Here is a 21,579-nt window from a genome sequence, read left to right as displayed (position 1 = left end):
ACGAACAAGCATGAAATCCTGTGCTGGTTTAGGGGAAAGATACCTCTTTTAGTCCTAAAGATGTGACAGTCGGACTTCGTTATCTGCAGTAACATTCCCTAGTACTTGAACGTTGCTTTCCTTGAAGCAATGTTTTCAAGCCTTTTAGCTTCTGAACTGCAAACCAAGAGAAACCACTGTTCTCTGCCTTATTTTACAGATGGATTAGAAGACAATTTTGAGGGCTGTAATGACTCTGAAACCTTCTAAGAGGCCAGCTGTGACAAAAATATTGAGACTTGAACCCCACTGTATTGAGAGCTAGCTTTTCAGTAGCTGGAGTTTTTCCAGTTGTGTAGTCTACAGTTTATATTCTGCTATGAATGCAAATGTTTGCGCAGCGTTAGTGTAATACACATGTCCCTGCTGCTCCTCATGCTTTGCTCCTGTTGCCTCATCGAGTAGGACATACTTAAGTTTCCTCTTAACCTGTGGAACTGCAGCTGTCCTGGGCTTGGGAAGCAGAGATGAAGGGATGTGGTTGAAGACTTAAGTATGGGGTGTCCTAGATTGGACTCTCTCATGGTCTCAGAAGCCTCTGTTGCATCGGAAAGATGATCTTGTTCACTTCAGTCTGTTCTGACTCTTTTTTGCTATTGACTAAATCGTCACAAACCAAGGAAGAGAAGAATCACTTCCTGGCCTGGCTCCTGGGTAGTGGTTTAGGCTGGATCTACAAATCCAATGGATTTTGGATGTTAAAAGAACGGTTGCCTGGTGAGATGCACAGAACATCTAAGAACCAGAAGTGCCCGAGCTACGCTTGGGCCATCTAGACCGGCTCTTCTCCATGGCCTGTGCTCAGAGTTTGGCTCCTGGAACACACACCAGTTCCAGTTCTGATGGGGAGGGAGGGAAGAGACAGCCAGTAAAATCAAGGGTGGCACCAACCTCGGGCTGAGAGCGTACCAGGGATGCAGTGAGACCACTAGTGTCCCCACAGTCCTTAGCAGAACTTGTGATTCACCTTGTGATTTGGCCTCCGGGTGTAGGAGCTGGCCTATGACCTGCTCTCAAGATGAAGCATGCTCTAGTAACTCTGTTTAAACCAGAAAAATAGGTGCATCTGTACAGTAATTCTATGTAGTATGTATAAACTAACTTCTCCTCTTCCCAGAAAAGACAACCCTAGCTCTTCCCTTTTGCTGCTTCAAAACTCACCAACCTTGCCACAAGAAAGTATTTCACCCATTTGGCTCTTAGAGATGTGACAAGTTTCAAAGCTCCTCGTGGAAGGGACAGGACAGGACAGGACTTTCCCTTCTTAGCAGCAGTAAGGCTGGGTGTGGGATTTTCTAGCACAACTTCAAGCTATGAGGGCTGGACTTCACCTGCAAGCAACTGATTGTAGAATTCATTTCATTAGTATAGTTTCTATAGTCAAAGCAAAAGTGACACACACAGACTAAATTATCTCCCATTCATTTATTCACATTTTCCATGGATTTTTTGTACACTTCCTCAATGTATTAGAACTAATGAAAACATTGCTACATGGCAATTTATGTGCAACATAAGTATCCACTGAAAAATTCAGAGCAGTTGAAATCTAACAATAATTAACATTGTCACATTCAGCAGGTTCATTGAATTCATACTAGCTCATGCCACTTTAAATTGTTTAATGTCAGTTAATTTTTGCACACAGGCAGCAGCTACAAAATTTTAGCAAATGCAATAAAGTTATTTAAGGCATCAAAAAGAAAGTCTTTTAAGGACATCTTAAATGTTACAGTGCTGTAAAGGGAGCTAACTTAAAACTAAAGCATACATCTTAATTGGTTTACATACTACACATTCACTTTCAAGATTCCTCATTGTAAATTTAACTAGAATTTTCATGCCCATCAACCAAAGGGAACTACAGGAATGCTTACTGTTGGGTTCCCAAATAGATTTGAAGTACATTTTAGGAAACTGCAACTAGCAGTTTAATTTTTTTTAGAATAAAATTCAAACCAACTAATCTCCTTTATGGATAATTCTAGGAATTAGAAGAAGCACAGCTCTTGATTTGTCTTTTGGGGTGAGCGAGAGGGAAAGGGAAGAATTCTAAGAGAAGCGGAAACTTCAAAATTACAGCAAAAGCCAGAATGCATATGACCCACAAGACACTCCAACACCTATGTAACGCTGTAACAGTGAAGTCATTAACTCAAATTAAGGAAGAAATTTGCATCTTTATCATCATCTATCAGCTGTTAAATATTGTGTATGTACCAAGATACAGGAATGCCTCATTGGATTGGAATTCTGATCAAAATTCCTTCCTTGGGTAGCACATGTCACTTTGTCATGCAAAACTTCAGTAGTTGTTTTCTATGCTCTCCACTTTTGCTTTTAAGCAAAATAGATTTTGCTTTAAAATATTTTTTTTGCAAAGCAAAATGTATTTTGCTTTGATATTAGGCCTTAATTTCTATTTAATAATCTGTGACTTTTCACAATATTTAACTATATATTTTAATATTCATAAAGACATCTTAATTAGAAACTGAAGCATTATCAAAAATTTGGTTTTGTAACAGTATGGGAGAAGGGTTGTGCTTTATAACTGAACACCAAGTGGAAAACATATGACTTATTTTTCCTGCTTTGAAATCCAGCTAATTGCAGGGTCACTATGAATGATGTTGATTAAAATCTGTAGTTCTCAGTGAAATTCTTTCCTCCTCTATTTTTAGCGTTAATTTTCCATACCAGGATGAGGAACAAAGACTTGTAACATCAGCTGTTTATGCATATATTTTTCTCTAACAGTCTAATTGATATGTAGTCCCTTTTAACACAAGATTCCCATTACATACCCTCTTCTCTGGCTTTACTGATAAATACATTGCTAAAGAATTAAGATGTCCCATCTCAATTATTTCCCACAAAGTATTACTTGCTACTATGGATACTGTAAGGTTCATTTTTCTAGCACATCTTATTATTTAATTATTTTTCCTTACACTCTACGCTCACCCTCAAAATGCCCACCCTTGAAAACATGACAAAGATACAGTAGCAGTTATTCAGTTTGCCAGTTTTCGAATTGGGCCAAATAAGTATGTGCAAAACCCCAAACCTGCCTCACTTCAGAGACAAATCATTAAGGATGCGTGGAAAGCTCTGTTTGTCTCTCTAAGTTAATTGGTCCACGTTTCAATGGATGAAGAAAGAGACTGTTACATATCCATGAGCTTTGGGAAATAAACAAAGATAAAACCAAAACCCCTGAAACAACCTATACACAATTGCTCTGAAAATAAGATGCATAATAAATCTGCTTACCATAACAGTGACCTGCAGTCTATAAAACTTGCTTCACTGAGACTGCTTAAGACACTATAGTCAAAGACAAATGCAAAATTAATTGAGCCCTTGGACATTCAACCTGAGCCTGTAATAAACTTTCAGGCAATATTCTGCTTTTCATTCATACATACACACAATTAACATGCAAGCCTTCAGATTTTGGCCTCTGATTTCTGTGTCAGCAAGACTTGGAAACAAAAACAAACCCACACAATTTTGAGGAAACCAATACCGCTTATTTTGAGCGGTTAAATACCAAACCAGATGCAAAAGAAGGCACCAGTTTTAGATTTTTCAAATACTATTTGAAAATCTAATAGTAGCTGAGCTCCCCTTACACTTAAGTTTTAAAATGCAATTTCTGTGATCTCAGTGTAGCTGAAATGTTAACAAAGGCAGTCAACTTTGGTCAAGAGGGCTGTAGATCCTATAAAGACTGGGGTTTTTTTTTTTTTTGGTTAAGAGGAGAAAAAGGCCATAACCTGAAACGTGCAGCTAACTGGGACTGAACTAAGCCATCTGTCCCCCATACAGACCAGCGGGGGAAAAAAGGCATGCTGCATCTCATCAAATGGTACCACCGTTTTTCCTCACCCACAAGATGCCACTATGATAGAATTCACTCAGGCTCCTGTGAGAATTGCATCATGCTGCTTTTTCCAGAATGGGTATTTTCTCTGTGCTAATTAGACAGAGACAAGTTGGCATGTTTCTCCCATCTCCTAAGAGTTGGTCAGCATGACAAATCAGAAAGCAGTTAAGAAGTTTAGCATTAGCATCTGGGGTTTTTTTTTTTGACAATTTCCAGAGCTGGAAATGAAGGAGAACCCAATTTGGGGAAAGCGTTTCCAGCAACATGGGACAAGATTTCAAAAAAAGAAAAGGAATAACCAACCAACCATGGTCTAGTAAACTTAGCAGGAATTAGGGAACAGCGCCATGTTCTTTTCTGTGAATTACCACCACATGGTTACCTGTAACTCAGCTGGAAACTAAGTTACTCATTAACCCAGCAATCCCTACTTCCATAAGAAAGCTTGTCCCAAAAGCTGCAAGCCAGGCTCCAATGCTTAATATAATACAGTAATGCACCATAGTTTTAGCACACTGGAAACATGATTACTAGCAAATGCATTAATGCATGTGCTCCTGGTAATGTCCAGAGAGAGACAAGACTTATACAAAAGCCTGAAACTTATGTTTGTGAAAAGAGACAACTTCAGAAAAGTACTAGTAGCAAGACAAGAAATACAACTCTGCCTCTGCTGTGTTTCAGTGTTAGCCCAAGGGAACAGGGAAGAATACCTCTGAGAGTGACCGTAATGGAAGCACGACCCTTTGCCTCTGACTTGACAGATGTCAGTAAATGCCAACTGTAGTTGTGGTCCAAGATAAACAGCCTTCCAGTTGTCTGCTTATTAACTATTGCACATCATTAGCTTGTTGCTACAGTAAGAACAGACCTGACAGTTCTTCTCTAAGAAACACTACTGTCAACAAGACTATACAAGCAATTTTTCTTTTAAAGAACTGGAGATGCAAACTCTGAGTCCCAAAAGCACACAAGTTTGCAGGAGTTAAAACACAGTATGCTATGTAGAGTTCATTGTTCTGGTACATTATTGTCATTGACAGTTTGAAAAAAAAATTACTCTCACCAGAATCTGACACACCAATTAAAAATCTGGAGTCTAAAAACAGTTTCAAGAGTTAGATTTCAGAGTCCTGCTTTCCAAAACAGGAGGTTTGTTGCATTGCACCACAGTCTGTGAAGGATATCTGGTACCGCATTTTGTACTCTGATTTCAGTCCATTCAGTCAAAATGACCAGTGTTAAAAACGTATGCTTTAATTTAAATCAATGTTTTATCCAGAAGAAGTCCTGCATTTAGATATTGAAAAATGAGGGAGCACAGTCCAACACTTGTGTTCTATTAAAGCTTTTATTAGCTATTTTAGCTTTTCCTCACAGACTTTTTCCAAAATTCCTGTAATAGTTCTTAATATCAGAATAAAGAGTTAAGTGTTCAAGTGAAGTTATAGAAGAGGGGGGGGAAGAAAAAAAAGCAGCAATTTGGCAATAATTCCTCAAACCATTGACTGCAACATTTTTAAGCCTCCTTTTTCTCCAGTAAGATTTTGTGCAACTCGTCTGCATCCTCACTTGTTTTCACTCGTATTAACATAGTGACAGGAACAGTTGGATTCTTCTCATCAATCGGTGGGTTAGGAACACAAACTATAAGAACATTGTTTTTTCCGGTTCTTGTGCATGGCATCTTGGGGGGAATTAGAACGTTCAACAGTATGTTTCCTGCATTTGAGGGTGGGGAAAAAATAAAAATAAAAAAAATCAGCAAGTTTTCAGCTTTTACTGCAATAAAGATGTTAGTATACTTACTAAATAGTGATTTAAGTTTGTGAACAGAAGGAAGGCAATTCATAAGTGTTATATTTGTCTTACTCTTCCCTAAGCATCTGCTCATGGTCGTTGTTCTTACTAATTTCTCTCTTCATTAGGAATGAGGAATCTGTAAAAATCCTATGTCCTCCTTTCTTTAAAGGAGGAGCCTGAAGAATATCAAATGATAGCAGGAACAAGCAAGGAAGAAGGAAAGGGTCAAGGGAAAAGTAGCAAATGAGGAATCAACTCATGGAGCTTAGTTTATGCTTATGTAGGTTACTCAGTTTGAGCATTAAGTGTGGTCCACGAGCAGAAGCAAAAAGTTAGCTTTAATACACACCCAGACATGTTATTGTGAAACTGGACAAACTATGGTAGAATATGAATCTTGTATCCTTAAATCATACAGACACATCTGATGTGGTCTGCCACTGAATCATTAAGAGCTGCATGTCAACTTGTTAGATTATCTAGTAAATTTGAGATACTGAATATCAGCAGTCTCTTAAAACAGTTGCAAACTCACTCAAATCTGCTTCAACAGAAGGTGCACACATTTTGTACATCTGGTAAATAGTTCAGAACACAGTAGTAGTATTTAGAAAAAGTCAGTCTTTGAACTGGAAAGGAAGGCAGTTTTTCAACACAGTGAGACTTTAGGAAAGCATTACAGCGCTGTGTGACGACAGCAAAAAGGAAAGCGTGCATCACTACGACTGTAGCTGCTTGTAGAAACCAATGCTTGGAAACACCAAGCTATAAGCAGCAGTTAAGTTGAAAATGTCTTAGAAAGCATATGAGCTGAAGAAAAATGAAAGATTTCTTAATACTTCAGCTGAGATGAAGGCAGAGGAAACGTAAATCCACATAATGGAAACTAGCATCAACTGAGCAAGAGTTCTGAGACTTCTGTTACAGGGTAGAGAACTTTGAGAAAGCAAGCTTTCATCTGCTCTATTCAACACGTTCAAGCCCCTAAAGCAACACTGAAAGGGATGACAGCTCTGCTATATGTCAGTCTCCAGTTCTGTTGCTTAACAAGAATTACCCGTTACCTGGCAAACCTCTTCTCAATTTAAAGAAATTACCAGTTTAAAAATGACCCAGGCGTCCCAATCTCACCAGACATTTGAAAACCTTCACCTAATGTGCATTAACAGCTTCATTTTTAGACTTTCCAGAGAGCTTGCTTTATAAGCCAAAACTGAGGTAAGCTTTACAGATGACCTATAGTACAGCATGCCTCTAGCTCTCATCTTTTATAAGCAAAATATTTCTTCTCATTTATGGAAGTTGTGAAGTGCATATAAGCTACAGATGCATATTTGTTGAAAGGAGGTGCTGAATTTGTAGCAAAGTTTGTCAAGAATGACTACTGAAACACTGATTTACACAGTTTTAGAGTTATAAACTGTTCTGACATTGAGTCAGAATGATTTACCTCAAAAATCATTTTTTAATACATCAAGTCCCCCTAGTATCTAAAAAGCAGAGAACTAGGCTTTTTTCTTCCCCCTCTTAATCAGCTGTGCATGTTATGAAGTTCATCTCATGAAATATACTGAGGAGCTATCACACTAGAGGCTACTTGAATTCAGTAGTGTCAACCTACCATTTGTGATCCAACTGAAATTAGCTGAAAGTTTGGCACTTGGACCTCTGTGTGCACCCTAAGAGCAATGCATTTTATCAAAGTCCTGCATGCCTGCTTTTTATAACTCCCCCTTACCTCCTGCCAAGTACAATGGAGGTCTGCCTACATGGTCAACTGTTTATATATTTAGAGTGAATTGCAAACAAGTGACAGTTGGCCTGCATCTTAGCAGAAAACTTGTTCATCTTTTAAATATCATACAGAAGTGATTTATTCTCGAGAAATTTTTTTTGTAGAAATTTTGTACAAGTTTTCTGTATCTTTTTTTTTTTTTTAATACTGAAACCCTACGTTATACTATACCAAACAGCAGTATCTTTATTCATCACATCTCCAATACATACGTACTTTATTGTGGAGTCTTAAGTCAAACTTCAAAAGTCATTCAAGAAGCTAGAGATAGAGAATAGCTGCAAAAAGGGGGCAGGAGGGAAGACACAAAACCAAACAATCACACACACACTCCCACACCCCAAGGGAAAAAAAAAAAAAATCCCAAACATCACACACCATAACCTTTTAGGGCATAACCTGAAGCAGTGCAAGGAAGTATTTCAAAACGCTTGCTAGAGCAATCCAATTTCAGTACTTGAAATTATTCAGAAAAGAAGTTTTCTTCATTAATCTTGTCAGTTATGCTGTACAAGAAAAAAAAAAAACCTAGTGCTTAGCAGCAAATTTTACATGAAGACTTGTTACTGGAAGAAAATTTACTTACCTAAATTGGTATCTGCTCGGACTAGAAGCTGAGTTTTTTCATTTCCTGCTGGTTTTAAGTGTAATGTTCCTACACCTTTTTCTTTGAATTCATTATCCTTTTTGTAGAACAGCTTGCACCTGTGCCAAAAAAAAAAAAATCATTTGTGCGGATATGCAGAAGTCAAAGATAAACATGCTGTGGGCAGCATCAATCTTTATTCTTCTTGACCTGGGTTGTGCATTAGGTATATAGAGTACTATGTTTGTCACTGCAGTACTGAAAGGAATGATTAATCTTTCTCTCAACTGAAAAGTACTATCTGTTAGCAAATGAAACAGCTACCTGAATCGGGGTCTAAAAAGAAAAATTAAGAAATAATAGCTTTAATTATCATAAGCTTCTCTTTAAAAACACTAATTTCAAAACTGCAAGAACTTACTGCATCATTATGAAGTAGTAACAAGACTACTTAAAAATTTGTGATCACTGTTTTAAGTGAAGGTCCAACAGACCTAATGTCATTCTTCAAAAATCAGCATATAACTTCTCTCAGATAAAGTAATTTTTTTTTTTTTTTGGGGGGGGGGGGGGAGGCAAAAAAAAAAAAAGACAAGTTCTGTGCTCGCTGTCAAGCATACATACAATTATTTGGACTATTAAACATGGTTTTAGAAAACTGCTTCTAGTAACATCTCACTTTGAATTGAAGAGGACAACTTGTACACTGCCTCATACAAAGATCAGTGTTTTCCAAGAGTCTTAATTCAGACTATGCAAGTGGCTGAGCACCTCACTGAATTTTCAGTGCAGTAAGTGATTTCTGTAAATTGAAACTGTGGGGATTATACTACAAAACCTGATGAAGGCAGAAATTTCTTTGTTTGTGAAACTGATCACAAATGGGACACAGACTAGCTCTCAGTGCTGCGTCCAAGACAGACTAGAATTTTAATAAGCTCCTGCAGGTACCTTTATCTGTAATTGAACTTGATACTACAAGTGGAAATTCAGATTCTATGAAGCCTCATGGTAAGTTTTAATAACAAGTTAGTCATATGTTCTAACAAGTTAGAACATATACCATATATCATTAATTTTAAGCTGCAATGGTGAAGTACTAGTCATGTGTAAATATAAATTTTATTCTGTAAGTTAGGATTCTATTCACTATTCCAAGTTTAAGTCACTTACTTCTTTGAGTAGAAAGCATCGTCCTCTTTTATTTCATTAACAATGACTTTTGGTGGCTCATCTTCCTCCTCTTCTCCTCCTTTAAATAAATTTTTAATACATCCCATATATTAATGCTGTGAGCACACAATTTGGAAGGTATTTCTGGTGTTGTATTAGAACCAATTTACGCATGCTATATTTAACATATACGTGCACAGCCTCTCAAAGACTGCAAAAATACATTTAAGTGAACTTGGGTTCTGAAGGGGAAGTAGCTTCACCTATGGGAGAAGTCTTCTATATTCTTTTTGTTCATTCACTCATGCTCATCTTCAGTTTAAACTGGATCAAAATATCAACTCCCAACAAATGCTCAAAAACAAATTAAAAACACAAAGCTTAACAAGTCAAGCTTCAGCCAAAATCTTTTGTTAAGGGGAAAACTGCTGTAACGTTTCAAAGAATAGTCTCCACAGACAGGTCTATGAAAAGCATAATAAATACCTCTAGCAGACAAGTTTAATTTGAGAGAAGGGAAATCAGTTGCAGGAATGACAGTAAGAGATAGTAGCAGGATTATGTCTTTCCACTCCCTCAACTGCTAGGATCTCTATGGGCTAACTGTACCCAACTTAGCTAAACAGTAGTTAAAACCGTCAGGTGATAAGCAACTTTTATTGCCCCGTATAGTCTTGTCAGTAAGATCTATGAAATTGTTCCATGTTTTATGCATTTTATGGAGGGCTCTCTTGATAAACCTACTAGGAAAAGCAGCAGGACTGAAATGTCCTTCAGGCTTAAAGGTGAACATACCAGTTGTTCCACATTAAGGAGTGAGGCATGCAATCATTTGACATTAGCAGTTCTACCATAAATGGATTATCAACACAGACGAATTCTATCTAAAAATTTAGGCCTTCAACAAGTTTCCAGCCTTAAATCCAACTAAAGAATTACATTCTACTATTATAGAAAGTATTAATCCAATTGAAATTCAAAACTTTTGATAACCATATATTCTCGGTCTTGCATATTGCTTAAGTAACACTAAGAATTCCCGATCACTGGTACGTTTTTGCAGCTGTCTAATTCAAGAACAATTATGATCTAGTTGAAATTAAGAATATTGCAAAGGTGAAATAATACTAAATCCCATATAGGCCAAGCTTACCATTACAGTGATTTTTAAAACAGAATTTACCTTTATCATCACTACTGCCACTTTCTGTCTGAGCTTCCAGTATATTGGTGGACACTGCAGTGACAGACTTAGCCTGGTTTGCATCTTTTCCAAACAAACCTGAGTTTCCAGGAGAAAACGAGAAACTACTTAGTGTTCCAGAACCAAGGGAACCCAAAACAGAACTGTCGACACTCTTCCCAAAATTGAACGAGACATTTGATGCAACTCCTCCTGACGGGTCTCTTTTTTCTGATGCACCTTCAGATTTTTTGTCCGAGGCATCCTCAGTTTTGTTGCTGTTAAACAAAAACGTTGATCCTTGCTGTGGTTTTGAATTCCCAAATGTAGAAACAGACTGAGTGCCAGGTGTCTTGTTGCCTTCGTTTTCAGAGCCACTATCACTACTGCTTCCATGTTGCTGTTCAATATTTGCTAAATACTTCTCATAGTCTCTGAAGATTGGTGTCAGATCACATAGCGGGTTTGTGTTTACATGCTTAACTATCCAGTCACGCACAGAACAGTTTAAAGCTGCTAACTGTTTGTGATAAACACTAGAGCTACACATTTTACTCTGAGAATAGCCAGATGATGATGGTTGACTGCCACCATTAGCTTTTGGGCTTGCAGCTTTTTTCTCGGTGAATGCAGTAGCAGTAGGACCGTTTGACATTGCGGATCCTATTAAAAGGAAAACATGGTTTAGAACATTTTCTTCCAAAATGGCATTATTCAAGAGAAACCCATGCTCACACTTCCTCAATATTTCTGTATCAAATCATTCAGCCTTGCTCAGTTATGACCCTGTGTTGTACCACAACAATCTGTGCCCAGTAGAACAGTGTAAGTAAACAAACAATGCTGTGAAATAGATTTTTGCTGTTTAGAGGTTCAAATGCATATGGGCATTGAGTACAGCAAGAGGAAAAAAAGAAACAAAAAAACCTCCACCCCTCCCAAGAGCTCAGAACTTCAGATAATACAAGAGAATTAAGTTCAAGGGCAGGTAAAGTAGACGGAGTACACAGTTGTAGAAAAATCCAAAGAGGTCATACAGAATAACGTTAAGAAATAAAGTTCAGTATGTTACCAGAAAACCCTAAAACGTTAATCAGACAAGTTTTACTAAGTTGTGAGAGTTATTAAAGCAAAGTATTCAGTTGTCTTTTGCCACTTGTATTAAAACTCTGGACATACTAGCCAATGTTTTTGAGTGGTTGGAGTGGTTTTCATATAAAAACAAAATAAATAAGCCCCTTGAGAAAGTCTTCATTAAGTACTTAAAGTTTCCCCTTTTTTATTTAAACTTACTGAAAGCTACGTAACTGTAAGTTTTAAACCATCCTTTCTACTCTATGGCATGCTGACTTGAAAACCCTGTAGTGTGGTTAACTTTTCTACATCTCCAACACAAAGCATAGTAGTAGTATTCTTCAGGGACCATCGAAGCAGGAGACTAGAGTTAGATTTGCCAAAATATTTGAAGTGCCTTAAAAATATAGACATAAGTGTAACAGATGAAATTCTAATAAGACTGGTTTGTAATATAAGTAGTACAGTGAACAAAGATTAAGATTTTAGTGATAAAATAGCATTTACCAAAAACTGGGGAAAAAAATACTGAAATAAGACCTTGGAATAATACTAATACCAAATGGAAATTTTCATTAGCATATATGTGTATGTGTGTATGTATATGTAGATATATATATATATTTGTAAGTTAAATTCAGATAGACGGGGTGATTGTTGCATTTAACTAGAATGCATTATCAGCTGTTCTGTATTATTCATATTATTCATAATTCAGACTTCCATCCCCATATGTTTGTTTTTCAGAAAGCTTTATCTCCAGTATTAGATCAAGTATGAATGCAATTTCCAGCCCTCAAACTGCATGTATTTGATAGTTTGCCTCTTCACCAGTCTAAAATCTTTTTAAGAGATGTTATAAAGAGGAATAAAGTCTCAGAACCTTAAACAGAACTACAGGATTGTTTCAGTTTGTTTCTTCACCATTCAATTAACCATATGGATTTTATGGCTGAATTTGTTGATCAACACATATATTTAAAACTTACCAAATGCCATTTGTGTTTCAGAGGTTGTCTTTAAACTGCTGAAAGAAGGAGTACTAGCGACACTACTGCTTCCGTTAGACAGCCCTTCTAAAGGCTTTATTCCTGCACCATTACCAAATCCACTGAAGCCACCTCCTGCTTTTCCAGAAGGTAATATAAAGCCTTTAAACCCTTTAAAAGCTCCTCCGCTTTCAGACTGGGGGGAGAAAAAGAAAGGCAACCAGTTACTTACATCTCCCCCACAAAAACCCTCCCATTCCCATTTGATGTTCCATTTATTTTACCCTTGTTCAGTGTGTCATTTCATGCCTTATTTCATGTGTATTATTTTAAGCTAGCTATGTAAACAGAGTTAATAGTTTCCTCCTAAGCTTTCTTATGACACACATTGCTACTATTTTTAAAGGACTCAGATGTTTGGCATGCAAACAAACTAGGTATAGGAAGTAAATACATAACTTGTTCAAAGTAGTGGATGTGTGAAGCTACCTATTTAGAGATTCATAGCATTTTGATTTCCTTAAACAGTTACAAAGCAATATGTAACTGCAGATTTATTTGCAGAAACCTTTTAGCATGTACAATCATGATTGGAGTCCAGCATTTCAAACTGCTCATCAAAACAGCATACTTTGTAATCACCTATATAAAGTTTGCTTTGGGCAACTTGCCAGAAAATCCCAGTGTGATTTATGGAAGAAGCAGAGATGAAGTGTATTTGATAATATATTACATATGGTTTCTTTAACCTCTTCATTATCTAGTTTTGATAGCTTTAAACTATCCTATAATATGGTTTGTCAGGTTAAGTGTTTTAAAAGGTGATCATCTAGCATGCATGATTAACACCCAAGCAGGCACTGGCACTTTTAGAAACTACATACAATATTTTGCCAGGTAATGAGCACTGATTACTGAAGTGGACTCTCACTGTCACTGGAGAGTCATCAAAGGAAAAGAGTTGCTTCTGAGTTTCATCTGTTTTCAGACACTGAAGAAATTGCAAAACTCGACAATTCTGGATTCTATTCTAGCATCTGGAAGGGAAACGGCCTTGTAGGTAATGGGCTCTTTTTGTTTCCCTTCATGCTTTAGCTTTTCCAGTGTCAGTCCTCTGTTTTTCATTTCTATCTAGTTATTCTAACATGCTCTCTCTAGCTCTTCTTCCAGCTTTTATCTCAAGCAGCTGACTACGAGCCTTCTGACTATTTCTTCTCATATCACCTAGTGTCTTTTCTCTGCCAGTTCCATCTTTCCCATTCCATCTGCCCCTGAATCCCTCCCATTCAGTTTGTGGTTTATTTTTGCGTGACATAGTCAGTTTCATCGGCATCTTCTTTCCAATACAGTCCTTTCATCAATTACATCCTCTACCACATCTGTGCCTAGAACTATTATGGACAAAAGTCTGACGGGACAGCTTCCTCCTTTCTATTGCTTGGACAGCAGTAGGAAAATCCAGAGCACAGGAGGAAGCTATCCTGTCCTGAACTGTGTTTAGTCCCATGCTATCCAAAAGCAATGTGGATGACAGGTAAAATTTTCTGTCCCATTTCTAACATGGGGCATGCACTGTTGCCCTCCAAGAGTGTTTCATATAAAGGTAGCTGTGACAATGCAGTTGTCAGAGATTTTTCAAAGGACTACAATTTGATTAGATTTAGTTAACGCTTTCACACAGGCACCACACAGTAAACTTGTAACGAAGGACATCTTCCTCTCAATTTTCAGTCTGTATTGCAAAGAGTAGGTGGCACTAAAGCTCTTCCAAGGGGGGAAAAAAATAAGTAGAAGAAATCTTAACAAAAGACAACACCTTTTTCATTCTCAGAGCAACTTAGTATTTTGGCTTTTATTTATTTAACATCTGCCTGGGACATCCCCCCAGTCCCCATCCCTTCAGTATGGATAATTTCATTAACTTTTGATTTCCAGGCTTCCGTCTCTGCAAAGATTGAAACTGGAGCAGTTCAAACACTACTTTCCCCATTTGTAGAAGAGATCATGTCTAAAACATTCTCTATTTATACTTCAAAGAACACAGATCTCTTTTGGTCCCCAAAATACTAGTATTATCCTTTTCTTATTCAAGTCTTATTCTTGCTATAGGAACAATAACTGAAAAATAATTTGCAATATATAAGAGCTGGCTTATAAATGGTAGAGCTATACAGTATTAAGTTACAAGTGCAAATAAGTAAAAAACTTGAACACAGATGTCTTATTTTACAACTAAGTCAGGCTACAACACTGTTCAGTGATTAATTACCTCTGATCCAACATTTCGGCGCTTAGCTTTTTTAATAGCTCTGTTCTTCAGCACTTCTTCACTAGCTACTGAGAAAGTTCCCACCTTTGAAAACAAGTTATGGAATCATTAGTGGAATTCTCAGAATATATAAAGTCAACATAGTCAGAAGAAATAGCAGAGATCAACTTTTAAACACAATTGTAACACTTCTCTGTAACAAAGAAGGTGAGGCAAAAAATGCAGCTATACTGTCTTCTAGTACCGTGATTAGCTGGTCAGGTATTTGGATGATTAGTTGAAACTTGACAGCTTTGACAGCTGTCTTCCCTACCTTGCATTAAATTTACCTGCACACAAGACTGCAATCTCAGTTTTATCAAGACAAATTAATTGAAAATTTCTGCTTTTTCAAACAAAGCTGTAAAAAAATCTTTGCTGAAAGGAATCTGTCAATATCGCACTGCTGCAATCAAGCTTCAGTTTAGAGAAGCTATACTGAAATGTATGGTCAAAATCCATCTCCTACAGGCTGCTGTAATTAAATGTTAGCAAAGGCAGCTAAAGACCAATTACTACCCCAGAATAAATGGGGAAATTAAGTTTTCTTATATTCACATTTCTAGAAGAGTATGGACAGTTTCGTTTCTCACATTTTATAGGCTTAAACATACAACATTTTTAGTGGCACAGAAGCTAGCATAGTTTGTTTAGAGATGACACACAAGCCATAAATACATACAGGACACTAAATACGAAAGTCCGTTTTTACAACCAGATGAACCGTATCATTTCACTGTTTGCTTAATTCCTCTGGCAGTGTGGGGACATTCAACTAAGCACTCCAAATTAACATATTTTTGAAATTAACTATTACTGACCTATTTAAAAAAGCCAGGAGACATGAAGAAAATTTATTTAGACCGTATGCCAGTGAACCTTAGAGTCAACTACCTCAAGAAATCAAAAAAAACACTTTTCTTGTTAACTCAATAAATATTTTAAAGGAATTTCAACCACACATTTGAAGAGTTAAAAAGCACTGTGCATTCTAATGAGTCTGGGTTTCCCTTTAGAAATGTAAACTTCCTCTCCTCTAAGCTGCTGATGTAATTTTAAATAGTTAAAAACTGCTTTGCCATATACTTCATATACTTTGCAAATACTGGAAGCTTTTAAAAAATACACTGATTTATGTAAAGCCATCTTTAATTGCTACCCTTGTAACCAGTTTATCTTATGGCTGAAATCTATCGTAAAACACCACATATAACTAACTACCCTATTACCTTGTCTGAGGGGTAGGGGGTGGAAAAGCATGCAAGTATATTTTACCTCCTCAGCTTCATCTTCCTGATCCCAGTTTCTGTCGGTCAGTTCTTTTTCTGCAATTCTCTTTGCCATTTTTCCAAACCTGTGTGGAAAAATAATCAAAAGAGCACAGACTCAATTGTACAACAGTGAAATTCAAAGCCACAGTGATCTACAACTTGTATTATCCAGAATAAGTAATGGGAATCAGAGTTCATACAGAAAGAAGTGGGTCAAAATTAGAAAGACAGCTGAAAAATCAAGCATTTTTAACAATACTAACAACATATGTTGCAACAACAATCAACAGCATGTGAAATTGGGGAAGCTGTGCTGTTTAGTCATATTTGACACTAAATTTAAGCAACAGTAGAAGCAGGCAGTTCAATTACAGGATAAGTTTTCTTCAGCAGCAAAAGTGGCTAGAGAAATTCTTTTCAGTCCCACAGCTCATAACCTCATCACCAATTACTGGGAAGGGCTGCAAGAAAAATCAGATAAGATGATCTGGTTAAAAGACTCTATACCTCACCTCATCTTGCTTCAGGATACCTATGTAAGCAGGAATAGTCTTGCAAGAGAAATGTAATTTGCTCTATAACATCAAAAATAACGACCATGGGGACCCACTGAAGCAGCTGGGCAGAGAACTTACTTTGAGTAAGAATGAAAACAATGCTGTAATTCAAAAAACAAGATTGCTAGACTATTACTAATTAAAAAGTTGAGAGATTCCAATATAAATAAATGACGACTTTTTTTTCCAAGGGACACCCAAAGTTTATCATGGATTTTAGAGCAATTAGTTCCAGCAGCCAATCACTATTTTGCTGCTTCTCTCTGCAATGTAGAGGGGGGAAAAAAACAAACAAACAAACCAACAAACCCACGGCACACCACTTTGAAGAAAGAATGCCTGTAGTACTTTTAACTTCTGACTTCCAATTTAGTAAAGTATAACTCATCAGCTGTATATGAAAACAAACACTGAATCCAGCTAGACTATTTCACATCTGAAAAACACCCAGCAAGTACTCACGCTGCTCTCAAATTCTATACCGAAAGAAGCATCTGGCTAACAGCGACTACAACATCTGACATAACCATGAAAACTTTTCAGAAAAAAGGAAGTTGTTTTTGTAAAACTTTAAAGTCACACAAGTGCAAGAATTAAAATTCCTTAAAAAAACAAAAATAAGAAAAACTCACACACTGCTATAATTCAAACCTGGTCAGAAAAAACATTCCACAAATATTAATTCACAGTCAGAGCTGAAAGCGATGATAATACTTGATTTCAGAACTTATCCCATCTAGCAAATGAATTTTTAAACAGAACACTAAATATCACTGCACAACACTCTCACAGAGATCACAAGTCAAATACAGGAATTTTGGTCCAATACATTTAAAGGGAAATCAATAAGATCTTTTTGAAATACAATCCATTTCATTATCTGATAAAAGACTATTTTGTGCAAACACTTTAAAATGGCATAAATCACACCACCCTGAAAGCAGAAGTCCTACCATGCCTCTGCACGATTCTCTGCAGATTGGGGACTACTTAACTCTAACCCAGTGAAAACACTTATTTTCCAGCCAGGTTGATTCCCCAGTCTGGCTTTCCACATGGCTATACAAACACTTGCAACCAGAGAAAAACAGGATTGCTTCTACTTGCCAGTAACCACAGCTCAGAGGCTTCTGAGACTGTAGCCTAGAATTACTCCACTGGAATCCAGGGAAGATCAAATTACCACTCTAAGGACAGCCACTGAAGCATTAAAAGCATTACATTAACTAGAAAGCCTGTTCTCCACTGGTAGAAAAGACGGGTACACCAATTGGCCTGGGCTCCAGGCTCTTCACAGCTACTTGAGTTTACATGATTTTTGCACATCAGCACTAGCAACACGAGCTGACAACAGAATCTAGCATACGTGAAGACAGTAGCAAGAGATTTCTAGACAGGTTTCAAACCTGTGAAACAAGAAGTAACAGGAGAATGCGCCTCTCTGATGTTTTTTATACGCAGCACAACCCTCAAAAAGTTCTCACACAAAGGTTATAAATGGTTTGAGATGGGACTATTTTAAGAAACATATCTTTTTATTTAACAAACAATATATAGATGCAATATAGATGAACTATCAAAATTTACCTAGTAAATACTGACTCATTTTAATGTAACTTTATGAGAAGAAGATTTATTTTTTAATGTTTGCATTCCACAATATCATTTACCTTTCATAAAGTTACAAAGCTTACACTATTGGAACATAACACCCTGAGACTAAGCAATAAAAAAAGTCACTAATCTCTCAATACTTCAAGATTTAAGACATGCAGAGGAAGACGCACATTTAATACTGCATAAACTCTTTTTCATCCTTACTTTTGCTATAAAGTAGGAAGTGTTGTCTATTATACTTCGTGACACGTAAAAGCACCGGAAGTCATACTGGCGCATGGTAGCAAATCCATGTTTCTCATTTCCTGAGAAAGTGTCCTATTTCAATGTAGGTTCTTTCTGGTTTAATATACAAAGCCCCCCTTGCTTCCTTTTCAAAAGCCTAACAGTTTAATATAACAATTTAAGTTCCTCCCTCCCACTCCACGCACGGCCTATACAAACAGCAGATTATATTCCCGTCTCCGCCAGTGTAGCTCGTCAAAATGCAGCAACTCAACACTTTAAAAATCGCGAACCAGGCCCTATGCAACCGTGAGAAATAGAGGATAAGCTAAGAACGCGGCGTTATTCCCGTCTGCAACCCAAATTTTGTTTTCATCCCGTCGGTGACATTTTCAGCCTGCTCATCGTGCCTTCTCCCCCCCGTTTGAAGCTCGGGCGCTAAGGGAAAGCCCGCGGCGCCTACCCGCCCGCATCCGAGGCGGGGGGGCCTGGAGAGCCGCCCCGGAGGCGGCAGAGGCTACCAGGAGGGCCAGGAGCCCCGGTGACACCCGCCCGGCCCGAGGGAGACCCCGGCGTCTGGCACGTGCCGCCCCTCCCCCTCCCTAATACCCCCACAACCGCGGGCTTCACCCCCCCCCCAAAAAAAATCGCAGCGAGGCCATTCAGAAAGAGCGCCCCCCACACACACACATATACAAGACAACGCGGGGAGCTAGCAGCGGCCGTGGCAAAAAGCCGGGATGGCAGGGGAGGAGGAGGAGGACGGCGGTGGCGGCGCCGCCGCCGCGCGGTGAGCGAAGAGGAGGAGAGGCAGGGAGACGCGTACCTCTGCGGGGCAGCCCCTCGCTCCCCTCACGGACAGGCGGCGGCCGGGCCCGGCGGGCGGCGCTCCCCGCGGCGGGGCCGAGGCTGCTGCGGCGGCGGCGGCAGGCGGGGTCTCGTCGCAGGTTGCGCGGGGCCGGAGCCGGGCCCGCTCACCATCCCCCTCCCCCCCCCCACCGGCGACACCCAGTCACGCGCCCGCGATGCCTAACCGTGAGTCAGACCGCAGCAAGCGCCATTTCGCTTCTCCTCAAAAAAAGATGAGGAAGAAATTTAAAAAAAAAAAAAAAATGGTAACCGCCGGTAACCGTCGCTACGGCCGGGCCCGACGCGCACGCGCACTGCCCCGCCCCGCGGCCGGCGCTCAGGGCTGGCCAGAGGAAACAAAAAGGGGGGGGGGGAGAGGGGCGGGGTGTAGGCTCGCTGCCGGCCGTTGAAGGGCGGTGTCACGTGGCAGCGGCAGCCCAATGCGCGGGATCGCTCCCGCTCGGCGGGCCAACGGCCGGCCCGGCCGCGCATGCTCCCTGCGGACGGGCCCGCGCCTCGCGCCGGCCGTTCGAATGGGGGTCACGTGGGCAGAGCGGCCCGCCCCTCCCCCCCACCGCCTATCCGGGGCGGGTGAGGGGTGCCCGGCGCGGGGAGGGGATGTTGTTCTCGACTGAAAAGAGCCGTGTATAACGACGACATAACGTCGGGGTGGCATCCGCACCGCTCGTGGCCGAGTCCAGGGTGCCTCCTTCGTGCCAGGCTGGGCACAGCTGTCGCTGACTCACGGGGCAGGGCCGACGTCGGTTTAGGGCTGCGGTTGTGGCAAAGGCCTGTGCTTGGCGGATCTATGCAGCCTTGGCTCCCTCCTGTCTTACTTGGGGCCTTTTCTCCCCGTGGCACGGTAGTATGTGGGATTAATGCTGGTGTGAGGGGACTGGAGAGAAAGCAACCTCTTCTTCTGTGGTTACACGTTGAAAGTAGCCATCCCAGGCATTCCTGCATTGTTTAGGTAATATTTTAAAGTAGGAACAGTCAAAATGAAGGCAATCTGAATAAACTTAAAAGTTGCGGCCCTCCAGCTCTGACTCTTAATTAAGAGTTATGATGCTCAGCTTGCAGCTGGTAACACCTTGACCTAGCATTAAAAAAGAGGGTAAGAAGTCCTTTTTTGCTCTTCCGAAGCATATAAATTCATTAAATGGAGGGAAAAATGCAAAAAGACCAGTAGCGGAAATGGAGACACTGGTTATCATATTTGGGACCCTAAGGTTCCTGAAGCAGAGATGTATTTGCCAGTTGTGTTTCCCATATTTAGCTTTCAAGTGATATACTTTCTCACTGTGTTAATGCTTTTTTTCTTTATAAAACCTAAAAATACTGAACGTTTTTCAGGTAAGAATTTGGAAAACTCACTTTCCTGCCCTCTTGGGATTTCAGGTATGCTGTTTTAAAATATGCTCACTGCATGGTGTTGGCAGCAGCCAGTGTTAATACTTTGAATTTAAATGTTTCTGAAGGACTTCCTGCTATCAAAAAATAGGACAATCACAAACCCATTAAAATTTTCTTTAACTGGGCACTCCACTGGTTGCTGTTTAGATCCCATCAGTGGTTCCACATATTTTCAATATTCCTTTCTGTCTGGGAATACTCAAAACATTCTCCTTTAGTTTTTGATCACATTCTACCTGGTAATCCTTTTCAAAAGTTCCCACCTTTAATTAAAAAATAAAATCCCTGAAACATTCTTATTACTGTGCTGAACACCCCACTTTGTTCTGCTACAGGCTCCTAGTAGTTTAAGGATATCCTTTCCCAGAGTTTGGGAGCATGCTGATGTTGCCCATCATAGTTGCAAAAACAGAGATGCAGTCTTTAAAAGAATTACTAAAACAATTCCTCTTTGCTTTTAGAAGCACAATAAAATATGCAAGTATCTGTTAATAGCAACTAGTGTGACCCTATGGTCTCACCACACTAGAAGCCTTTTAGATTTTCAGATCTGTGCTGTTGAGCTCCTCTGAATCACGGAGGTTTCTCCCTGGACTCTGCATTGTTTCTTTGGCTTGCTTAGCCTCAAAGCTACTTCCTTCTGCAGGCAAGCTCTCCGAGTTCCCCTTTGGTGAGCTGCTTTTCCTCTGTGGTTTTTAAAGGCTGACTTGATGCTACTGTTTCCTATTTTGCTTTCCACTCTTTCCCTTTGAGGTGTGGGAAGAACTAATTTCATTCTAGTTGTAGTTACTGTTTTATTCAACTG

The 21,579-nt window shown here is 39.3% G+C and overlaps 1 protein-coding gene across 6 annotated transcripts; it reads right to left on the bottom strand.

The window, feature by feature from the left end:
- Window positions 1-1,445: 1,445 nt before the first annotated feature.
- NUP50 (nucleoporin 50) lies at window positions 1,446-19,688 on the bottom strand. 6 transcript variants are annotated; one of them, XM_068951821.1, is made up of 8 exons: window positions 19,547-19,688; window positions 16,118-16,196; window positions 14,804-14,887; window positions 12,535-12,730; window positions 10,472-11,134; window positions 9,289-9,367; window positions 8,116-8,234; window positions 1,446-5,653 (listed from the first exon to the last, which is right to left on the bottom strand). In XM_068951821.1, the coding sequence occupies exons 2-8, from the start codon at window positions 16,184-16,186 to the stop codon at window positions 5,451-5,453; spliced, it is 1,413 nt and encodes a 470-aa protein (XP_068807922.1). In that variant the 5' UTR covers window positions 16,187-16,196; window positions 19,547-19,688; the 3' UTR covers window positions 1,446-5,450. The 6 variants fall into 6 exon arrangements, with proteins under 6 accessions (XP_068807922.1, XP_068807912.1, XP_068807943.1 ...); XM_068951811.1 differs by lacking the exon at window positions 19,547-19,688 and adding an exon at window positions 19,339-19,486; XM_068951842.1 differs by lacking the exon at window positions 19,547-19,688 and adding an exon at window positions 18,976-19,085.
- Between the last annotated feature and the right edge of the window lie 1,891 nt (window positions 19,689-21,579).

Source organism: Struthio camelus, chromosome 1 (genome assembly GCF_040807025.1).
Source record: "Struthio camelus isolate bStrCam1 chromosome 1, bStrCam1.hap1, whole genome shotgun sequence".
NCBI classification, from domain to species: Eukaryota; Metazoa; Chordata; class Aves; order Struthioniformes; family Struthionidae; genus Struthio; species Struthio camelus.
Note: the sequence above shows the minus strand (reverse complement) of the source record. Positions and strands in the feature narration are given on the sequence as shown.